The following is a 10,819-nucleotide window of genomic DNA, read 5'->3' as shown; positions in this document are numbered from 1 at the left end:
AGCCTGGCGTCTGCGGTCCCTGGGGAAGGGCAAGTCCTGCGCCTCGGGGCCGGAGGCGGCTCCCCCCACTCCCGCCCGAGGTCACCGCGGTAAACAAAGGCCGTGCTGCTCGGCGGCTGGTCTGGCACTGCCCCCCTTCCCCGCCCCGCTGACCCTGCGTCTCGCCCACGTGGGGGAAAAATGTCAAAACAACCTGAAAGCCGTGTGGACGTGGGTAGTGTCCCGGTCCGAAACAGGGAAACGCTGGGCCTTGTCCTGAGGGCTCCTCGTGACCGACTGCTCCTGCCCTTTCCGACAATGGCAGCTCTAGTTAACTGACTTAGTAGTGGGGCCCGATGCCCTCCCGAGTCTCTTCCTTGACCCGAGCAGAGACTGAGTGTTCCCCTTGAGCTAGGAACTGTGGCTGGCCCTGGTCTGTCGTCCAGAGCCCTTTGGCCTTGGAGTTGTCATTGAGTACTGTTGAGCATCCAAGTTGACTACTTCGTACTGGATATAAACAAGAATTAAATTTAGATGAATGCAGATAAAGTCAGTGTTAAAATGTTGGCAAAATTTGGAGCACGAGAAGTGGTAAGGACTCACGAGCTGTGCTATTAAAATGTTCAGTGTAGACTTGAAAAATACTTAGGATTAAAAGGTCCTGGGTCGTGTTAGTTTTGCAGCGACAGGGTGCACAGTGCAATAAAGGGTTGACTTAAGCCCTACAGTTGGGAATTTCAAAGTATGTTTAATTGCATAAGTTTTTCCAAACCCCTGGAACTTGCAGCCCTGCAGTGCTTTGTGCACAGAGACAATGGCTCAAGTTTAGGGGTAAACATGTTCTGTAGCAGAACGACCAGCCTCAGTCTTTGTTTGGCTGGCACACCTGTCAGGGAGTCCCGAGCTGACTAGGGCCTGGCTCCCCACCCCCTCCCTTCCAGGACCTGGAGGGCTGACAAAGTTAGGACGGATCTGCTCCGAATCTCCGGGAGTAGCTCCTAACTACTTTTGGTTCCTGGTTAACTCAGAATAACCTCATTGCATGCCCCTTGTTGGATTTGAACCTGTACTTCTGTTAATGGCTTGCCGAGTAAAATATGCTTGGCAGATATTTGGGCTTCACTGTTTAAATATTTATAACCGAGTAGTCAGCCAGATGCCTTCTCGGCAGTGTTTTGGGAGTCAGAGTGCTGGATAAATGGAAGCAGTTTAGCTTATTTATAGAACAATAGATTTTGGCAAAAGTTTTAACCTCAGGTCCTTGGGGCTGTGCTGAAGTCACTCCATTAGCTATCCCTTCGAAGGCATCAAGAAGTAGGTGTTTTGAAACTTTTTGTCCCCTGAGACCTTATCAGACATCTTTGTGCTTTGTGGAAGTTGGTCCTGGCAGTCCAGCTGTGTGGTGGTCATTACATGTTATTCAGAAGTGTGAACAGTTCTCATAGAGGGTGCAGGCATTATGAGGTTGTTGCTTATTCACACTTGTGTTCTTTGGGCCTCACCTCTTGCCTTGTACACTGTGGGCACTTGATCAGTTGGACTATGCTCTTGCTGAGAAGTCTATGCTAAAATGGGATTGCTGTCTGAGGTCCTGGGGTTGAAGCACCCAGATGACCTGTTTGTTGGCATAAGGATGGGTATTGACAGTTTTGCCATCCTTTCAAGCCACGCACCACAGAACAGGACCCTTAAATGGCTGTGTCAGCTTGGGCAAGACAGGCTGGAAAGGCAGGTCAGGGGAAAGTTACAGTCCAGAGTCAGAGAACGCTGATAGGAAGACCGTGGGATAGGCTGACACAAACACAGTATAATTTTCTACCACCAGTTAGACATGAGTTGAGGAGCTGGGTCCTCTCAAAACCTGTGTCTTACATATACTAGTGAAAGTGTAAATTGAAACCTTTTCTGTTGCCACTTTGATAATTCTCAGAAGCACTCCACTCCTCCAGTTTTTTGAGCCTGGCACTTGGGAGGGTTTGGATTTCCACCTGGGACATTCTGTTTTTCCAGGTGTTTGAAACTGGGAGGAGGGGAAGGATTTTCTTCCCTTTGGTGGTGGCACCCCATGGACTGAGAAGGCCACACCTGGTGTTGGTCTGTCTTCCCTGGAGAAGGCTGTACTGACAGCTGGGGGAAGGGCCACATTGGGGTTTCCTGCCTGGTTTTCTTTCATGGCTTTCCCAAAATTGCCCCTTCATTGCCTTAGTAGGGACAACATCATTTCTCAAATTCCTGGGTTTGAGAAATTACATGTACTGGACTTGGGCTGCTGTTTGGGACCTGGAAAGTCCAATCTGAGTCCTCAGTTTAAGCCAGCCAGTTGGGGAAGGCTCTTCAAGGCCAGGCTGGAAGGCACCAAAGCCCACACACTTGAGAGTGCATCTAGCAGAGTATTAGGTATTGCAGGTAGATTTAAGGCAGCCTCTCATCTCTGCCCTTTCCAGTGTCGACCCATTGCTCTGTAGGTGATACGATTTTTGAGGTAGTAGCGACCAGAAGTCCTTCACTTTTGCTGGCAATGTGCCACTTATAAACTTGATAACATTTAAAAACAGCTAGTGCTCTTGATGCTTAGGCCGTGTGTGCCCCGCCAGTGTGACAAGGTAACCTAAGAGAGGAAGAGCTGTGCAGGTTGAGGCAGGTGGTGGTGGTGCAGCAAGTGGAGCACTGCTCTGCTGGCCAGTGTGCGGAGTGACTACAACATGCCAAGACGGCAGAGTGCCTGGGTTAGGCTCTGCTCTTGTCTTTGTCTTCTAGAAGAAGCAAGCGGTGGGGTCTGGGGACCAGTTGGTAGAGGAAGGTTTCTTCTCACCTGCTGTAGCGTTCTCCTTCACTGGTCACTCTGTCAGCTTCTCAGAGCCTTGTCTACCCCTTACCTGGATGGACCGTGCAGTTAGGCTTCATGATGTGCACAAGTGTCTTTGGGGAACTTTAGACTCTTCATTTCTGATTTCTTATCTTTCCTCACTCCCTGATTTTTCTGGAGAGGCCCCATGCACAGAGTGTAGTGTGCCACACCACAGTGCCCTGAGTGTTGGCCAGCTCTGTGAGAGCAGAGGGCCATCCCCCTTTACCTTGGGGTTGGGTTTTGTTTGAATGTTCTCTCCTGCCCTCTTTTTTTTTTTCCTCCTGTTCTGGGGATTGAAGCCCCAGCCTGGCCAAAGCTAGGCAAGCAACACTACTACTGAGCTATGTCCTCAGACCACTTACATATTTTTAAGAAGAAGTCATGCCACTGCTCCACAAAATTCAAATGTGAACTTTGTTTGCCCTGCAGTTCTAAGGTGGCTCCATATTTCTCTGTTGACAGTTCTTAATGGAAATTGCCAGTATCTAGCTTGGTAATTCAGAGTGCCCTTGTAGATCATGCCCTGAGTTAGGATCAGATAATTCACCAACTGCTTTAGTCTGCTCAATTTGAGGCCCATAATTTCGGTTTCCTGCGACTCGCATTACCCTGTGTCTAAACACAGACAGACATCTATGCCTCTAACTGAGCCCTGTCTTAGAGCAGACCAGGATAGTTGAGCTGCACAAAAGAACTGAAGGTCTGGTGTGACAAACGTCCCTGCTATAGTCAGACGACCTGAATAAACTTCTGCCCACCACTTAGTTTTGAGTTATTCTGAATGGGGAACCCACAGCTTTATGGAATCTTTCATATAGGTACTTGTGTCTCTTCTAGTAGTTCTCAGGCTTTTCTATGGTAAAGAACCTATTTTTGTAAGTTCCAGTCTGTTGCAGACCACAACTTTTATAAAACAAATATGTTGCAGCAATTCCAAATTGCCACCAGAGTTCTCAGTGCTTCCTGGTCCTGTACTTCCTGTGTGGGTGGTGGTGGCAGTATGAGGACTGGACTTTGAGCAGCATTGCTCATGGATGTTGGGGGTGCTGCCAACCCAGGAGCGTGCACGGCTGCAGACCTGTGGGTATGCACTGGAGACAGTGGGATGCGCAGAACTTGAAGTTCTGCTGCTTGGTCCTTCTACCCAGTGAGTAGAAGTCCCGGAGGAGACCAGATTGCATGCTGTCCTCACGTGTGTGCAGAGCCTGTGTCCAGCTGCTTCTGTGCAGCTGGTCATTTGTGGTCCTGCAGGAGCACTGGCTGTTTGCTGGCCTAGCACACAGCCTTTCTCTGTGATAGAATGCAGTTCGTACTGTGTTGCAGAGATGCCAGGGGTCATTTCTCCCCAAGACTGTCAGATTGCAGGGGTAGGTGTTCCATGTGAACTTTATCAGCCGCAGAGTAGTGCGGTTAGAAGTGTCTTTGGCCTTCCTGAAGATCCTGGTCCAGTAGACTCACTGGCCCCAAGCTGTTGTGTCACTGTGGACATGCCAGCTGGCAGGGGTGGTGGTGTTGTCTACAGAGGTTGTGCTACTTCAGGGTGCGGGAGTTGCTGATGTAACCATTGAAATGAGTCACTGTGCTGCCCTGCCGTGGAGTTCAGCTCAGAGTCCAGGTCCTTAGAGGAACTCGGAGGCCATTTTTCATCTGCACAGTACATTTTAGATGAAGTCATTTCTCTTGTAATTGGGTAGATTGTCCCAACAGTAGGCAAGAAGGATAAGATGTATTGCCTTTTTTTTCCTCACATGACCTGAAGAGTCAAAGTTCTTCAGTGGTCACTAGCAGTGGTGAGATGCAGCGATTCCTATGGATCTGCAGCACTCAATGGGCTCTGGGCCTGAGCTTGCCTCGAGCAGTGCGACTGGGGCAGCTGTTCAGAAGGCTAAAAGGACAGCCTCTGTGAAGTAATCTCTGGGTGGTGGCAGAAGTCAGGTTGTCCTGGTGCTTGCTTGGCTTTCATCTGCCTTTCACCTGGGACTTGAGCACTGTTGTAACTGTGAATCCATTCATCCTCTCAGCCTGCTGTGAGATGGGTGGCAACCCCCTCCCCAAGTCTTAGTTGACAAGAAACGGTGTTGCCAAGGGCTGTTAAGCCCTTGGTTGTTGTAGTCTGTCAGGCAGTGGGAGCCTGTGTTTAGTCCTTTGCAAATAACTGCACTCTTGGGAAAGATGAAAGTTTTCTACTTAAAAGGACTCAGAGGGAAGAGGAGGACTAGGTGTGTGTGGGGTTACTTTTCTTAGTGCTGAGACAAAGTACTCACCATCTACAAGTTAAAGGAGGAAAGGTTTATTTAGCTTAGTTTGTAGAGGTTTCAGCCCATAACTGGCTGGCTCCAAGGCAGGGTGGCATGGCAGAGAGCATTGCAGAGGAAAAACAGTTCATGGCTGGCAGAAAACAGGCAAGCAAGGGGCTTTAGCTGCCAAATCCCCAGCCCTTTCACTGCCCCCTCTTTTGGGGGGCGGGGTTTGAGACAGGGTCTCACTATGTAGTTGAGACTGAACTATAACTCACTATGTAGTGCAAGCTGGTCTCAAACTCACAGCAATCCTCCTGCCTCAGCCTCCCGAGTGCTGGGATTACAGGCCTGCGCCACCATGTACGACTTCACTGCCCCTTTTAAGTTCTATCTAGACTACCAGAATTAGGTCAGTGTCAAACCAATCAGTGTAGTCATTTAGTAATCGCACACCTTTAATCCCAGCATTGCAGCGTGAATCAGTCATACACTCTGGATCAAGCCACTTCTGAAAAAGCCCCACCTATGACTGCATAGGGTTTTGGAGGCCATCTAGACACAGCCATAGCAGCATGGGCTTGGTATCTGTTGTCAGAGGTCTTGGGTACTTTCTGGAGTGAAGAGGGGTGGGTCCATTCAGGGCTTGGGTAAGACAAGGACTCAGGAACCTTGATGTTGTGTGATCTTGAGGAGAAGTGTTTGGTGAGTCTGCAGGTCCTTATTGGAGAAAAGCAGGGATACAGCATTTTCACATAAAAGCTACAGATTTTTGTGTAATTTTGCCTCCAAAGTTAGAGGTTGGTCTTTATTGTACTAGTCACAATCTAACGAAAGGTGTGTGCCTAGGGTTTGTTTTATAAGGGTGCCACTGGAGCTTGGCAAGAGTCCATCCTCGTCTAGTGTCCTTGGGAAGCGAAAAGGGCCTCCATGTCCTGGCTGAGGGTCTGTGTGGTCCTTGGGCTGGAGGTGGCTCCTGTGGCTGTGTGGGAGCCGAAGCCACTTGAGAACTGCCCAGAACAGAGAGCTGTGTGCCTGGCCAGGCTGAAGTGGGGTGGGTGGGGACAAAATGCAGCCCTTCTGGTAGAAAGGGACTCAGGTACATCCCAGGACATCAAGGCAGTGTGAACAGTGCCCTGGAGCTCTGTCACAGCATCCCTTAGTGAGTGAAAGCAGAGGCCAGCTGACAGAACTGGTAGGACGGTTCAGACCAGAAGGGACAGGCCCTGCGGCTCTGGTGGAGTGGGTACAGGTGGAAGTGGGTGATGGGGTCCCAGGTAGACTTTCCTGTGCCTTTTCAGTTAGTACAGTTTTCCTCAGGTTGTCAACTGATGGTGCTATGTCAGGAAGTACAGACCAACCATTATTTGGTCCATCTTAGAAAATTCAGGAAGCATTCATCATTTCTGTGGTGAGCTGTGATGTTGGGCTGTGTGGTGCATACCAGATAATTAATTTGCGTGCTTTTCTTTCTTTGCCAGGTACGGACATTGCTGCAGGAGAAGAAGTTGCCATCAAGCTTGAATGTGTCAAGACCAAACACCCTCAGCTCCACATCGAGAGCAAAATCTACAAAATGATGCAGGGAGGAGGTCTGTCCTTTACCTGGTGAAATGTGTCACAGATCAGAGCATATGATTTGTCTCGGGGGCAGCGGGGCAGATAGCTGCCTACACCCATGACCAGTTGTCATGCCTTTTACTCAGAGACAGACTCAGATGCAGAAGCCCTCATGCAACAAAAAGAAACATCATTTTAGACTTTCTATACAAATACTATGTTACTTACCTTCTCAGTAGACAGTATCATCTGAAATCCAGGGTTTGTATGAGTTTTACAGGAAACCACAGCTACTGATAACAGTAGATCCCACCAGTGTGGTGCTGTGTGTCACCTTGTGGGGCCTTTCTGAGTGTGGCCCTGCGAGATGCCATGATTTGCTTACAGCTTTAGGGGAGTTCCTTCAGATTCCTTGCAGTTAGTTCTGTTTTCTCTTGGATAAATCAATACTTTGAAATGTGGTGACTTCCATGACCCCTTCTAGCAAAGTCACTGTTGCAAATCTGAAACTTGTGGGCCAGATATGGAACCAGAGTTTTGCTTTTAGTATTGTCTGGAATGCAAAATAGCTTGGCTGGTGGAGCAGGACGGAATTGGACTTGAGAATTTCTGAGTCATGAAGGTTGCAGCACTGGGGCCAGGGATTTAGCTCAGTGGTTCGGTGGCCTGCCTTGCAAGCACGAGGTCCTGAGTTCAATCCCTGGTACCAAAAAAAAAAAAAAAAAAAAAAAAAAAAGAGCAGCACTGAAGGATGGGTCCTTCTGAAGGTCCAGCCTCAGTGAGTGTGGTCCCCATCTAGGAACAGGTGTGTTGTCAGAAGGATGCTTTCCTCCTGCTCTGCAGACCCCTGTCAGGAGTCCCTCCTGCTGTGCACTGTGCTGTGTCATTGGCCCTTGTGCAGAAGGAAAAGGGAGCTCTTGGTTTGACTTTTGAAGTCTTCCCCTCAGCAAAAGCTAACCTGTGCTTACTGGGCTGCTTGCTAGAAACCGACATTCCTCTAAGAGCATCTTTGCAGCAGATAACACCCTAGAGCAACACAGACAGGTCTATGTTCGAGAGCAGTACCCCGAGTTCCTGCACTCTGGTGGCCTTCGCTACAGGAGAAGCTTTAGAGTGCAGTAGGGAGGATCTGCATAGCTCTTAAGCTTCTGACAGTAGAATAGAATGATGCAAGGCAGGATTTGCCTTTGCCGGGAGAGACTTGAACCCTACAAGCTTAAACATAGTGAGGAACACCATCTCTTTGAAGACTGGCAAGCTGGGGTACCTGCAGCAAATGGGGAGAAAAACAGCCTTATAAGAGCCTGGGATAGGTCTGGTGAAACATCTGGCCCTGGCTGGCCAGGAGTTCATTCAATATAGATCAAGTCTGCGCCAGCCATGCTGCTGTTTGCTCTGTGCTGCAGGATGTTGTGCGGCCTGCTGTCTAGGCTTGTGTAGTGTCTCGCATGTGTAGGTGGACTGTTAACCCTCTCAGAGCAACAGTAAGCGCTTCTAAGAGTGGTAGCTCTCATCTGCTCACATTGGTTGGCTCAGGCTGCACTGGAGGAGCAAGTACATGGCTGCGTGGCTGCAGTCCATTCCTTGGAGCTGTAGCACAGAACTCGTCTAGGACTTCTGGAGATGGGATGTAAGTGGGCCTGGTGATGGCTGTGGATGGTGGAGAAGGCTTTCAGGAAACACGCTGTCATCACTGCGGTGTTCCAGGCTGCAAGCGAGGGACAAGCTCAGGAGGCTCTGACCTTCCAGGAGACAAAGAATAGAGCATGAGCAGCCTTGGGCCATACCCAAGAAATTCTACCTGTCCAGAATCTGGTTGGAGCAATTAGTTAAAAACATGAAACAGCAGAAATAAATTAAAATTGGCTGTGTTAGTGAAAGATTGGATGGACAGTGTTTTTATCAACAGTAAGTGTCTGCCGAATAAAACCTAAGGACTATTGTATCTGTTCTTTCCAATCCTAGTATGTGTAAAACATAGGTTGGACCGTTTGTTGCTTCTGTTTGAGACTAAAATACTGGGTGTGGTCTGGGGAGGAGAGAGTAAGGCCTTTGTGTGGAATCCAGGTATGGGATTCACCATAATCTGTATTGTGAGGAAATGTGTAAGAGTGTAAGAGCAGGTAGCATTGACCCTTCACCTCCTTGAGAAGGACCTTGGGTCCCTGTGGAGCCCCTGTACCTGGCCAGCCCCCATTTGTCTGCCCTCCTTATTTGCCCTTGTCTCTTTTCCAGCGGTAGGGGTAGGGGAGTTGGTTGTTTTTGCTTTTGTTTCTCAGTGCTAGGGACTGAACCCAAGCCACACACATGTTATGCAAGTGGTCTACCACTGGCCATATCCACAGCCCCATTTTTCAATTTTTGTTTCTGTCATCCCACAACAAATAATATTGTCTAAAATTGGCCCTGAGATTTAGCTGAGTGGTTCCATTGCCTGCCTTGCAAGCACAAGGTCCTGAATTTGATCCCTGGTACAAAAACAAAAGTATTGTCTAAAATATTTGATAGGTCTCCTTTTAATAATTTTTAAGCATGAGCTGCTGAAAATTTCATGAGAATTTCTAATTGTATTCCCAAGTCCCCACAAGGGAAAGCATTTGCCAGTACCTCGCTCTGGGCCTGGAGTTTTCATCCCAAAAGGTGCTTAGGTTTCTTGGACCCCGTGAGGGAAAGCATCTGTGGTCACCTCTGCAGGTGGCAGTGGCCACTGGGAATGGCACAGCCGTGCTTGGCTCTCTTCTAACCTGCCAGCCTTGCCTGTGACTGCTCATCCATCAGAAGCAGCACTTATCAGGCACAGGTCCGTTTCACATTCTGGGTTTTACTCATATAAAATGTCTGCTCACAGGCTGGGGATTTAACTCACTGGTGTCACACCTGCCTGGCAAGTGCAAGGTCCTGAGTTCAGACCTCATTATGGTGGGGAGGAGTAAATAAAATGTCTGCTCTCACAGAGTAAAGGTGAACAGCCTGTAGCTGAGGAGTTTTTCACTCTGGCCATAGGGCATGTTCTCTTGAGTGGCTTTAGAGCCTCTTGCCTCCTGCTTTGCTGGTTTGGTTTGCTGCTGCCTGCTGAGGATGAACACGTTGCCTCTTCCTGGCTAGGGAACTGTGAAAGCAGGGGCCCTTTTACCTTTTACTGTCCTTTACCTTGAACCGCTTATGAGATAACACTGTTGCCGTAGTAAACACAAAAGAAATCAGAATTTATCTAGGTTAAAATCAAATCTAGTGTATTCATTTCATAACACCAACAATGATTTATAAAGTGTAACATAAAAATAACAGGAGACCCAAGAGGTGTCAGGAATTACATGCGAACTTGAAAAGGTGCCGAAGCTGGGAAGAGCAATGGAAGATGAAGAAAATTGAAGAATAACAAGAAAGACTCCAGGATTAAGCTTGAAAGCTGGGACCAGGTGGAACCATAGCCTGATGAGCTAATGGCCACCTGGAGTCAAGCACGCTCTTTATTTATAGTGTAAGACAAACAGGAAGAGAACTTGTGCTACATGGACTACGTGGCCCATGTGGCCTAGGCTGAACATAGCATGATTGTTTCATGATGGGGCATGCACAGAAAGGCAGCAAGGAAGGATATATAATGTAACTCTCCTGGGGCTGTGCCACCCAGGGTCTACAATCCAGGGTCTGTGGAAGAGAATGGAAGTAGGGATTCAGCAAAGGGCCATCTTCAGGCTCAGCCTGAGGCAAAAAGGCTTTATTGGAGAGCATGTAGGGACTCGTGTGGAGATTTCTTGTGTTCATGGAAAGGAAGCCAGAGATATCAGCTCTCCCACAGTTGCTGTTAATCTCCAGTGGAATTCCAGTCAAGACACGGCAGCTCTTACCTGACGAAGAGTGAAGGGCCAAGGGTAATTTCCATGCCTCTGAGGGAGAGGGACATTCACCCTACCAATACCTCTTACCCAGGGCTGTCTTCGTCAAGGCTGGTGGGAGCAGTGCTGTGCCACATGAAGCCGAGTGTGGGCTCATTTGGTCTTGTTTGTCCCCCTTCCCCTTCTCTGTTTTTTTTTTCAGCTTTGAGTTTATTGGTACATTTTAGGGATACAGTACAGTTACATTCATTGTTGGGATCTTGTACCTCTGTGTGACAGGTCTTGGTTCTCATGTTTTCCCCTTGTCCCTGTCCTCCCTTCACTCCCTCCCCTTCTCTCTCTTTTTTTTTTTTTTT

At 48.5% G+C, this 10,819-nt stretch overlaps 1 protein-coding gene across 4 annotated transcripts in view; it reads left to right on the top strand.

Moving 5' to 3' along the window:
- Csnk1d (casein kinase 1 delta) overlaps positions 1-10,819 on the top strand; it is a 51,044-nt gene that overhangs the window by 19,206 nt on the left and 21,019 nt on the right. For all 4 annotated transcript variants that reach the window (XM_033767718.1, XM_033767717.1, XM_010618679.2 and 1 more), the window contains exon 3: positions 6,546-6,656. In XM_033767718.1, the coding sequence (XP_033623609.1) occupies positions 6,546-6,656 (111 nt within the window). The remainder of the gene's footprint in view (positions 1-6,545; positions 6,657-10,819) is intronic.

The sequence above is a fragment of the Fukomys damarensis genome, unplaced genomic scaffold (assembly GCF_012274545.1).
Source record: "Fukomys damarensis isolate Sample0158 unplaced genomic scaffold, DMR_v1.0_HiC HiC_scaffold_23, whole genome shotgun sequence".
Taxonomy (NCBI): Eukaryota; Metazoa; Chordata; class Mammalia; order Rodentia; family Bathyergidae; genus Fukomys; species Fukomys damarensis.
Note: the sequence above shows the minus strand (reverse complement) of the source record. Positions and strands in the feature narration are given on the sequence as shown.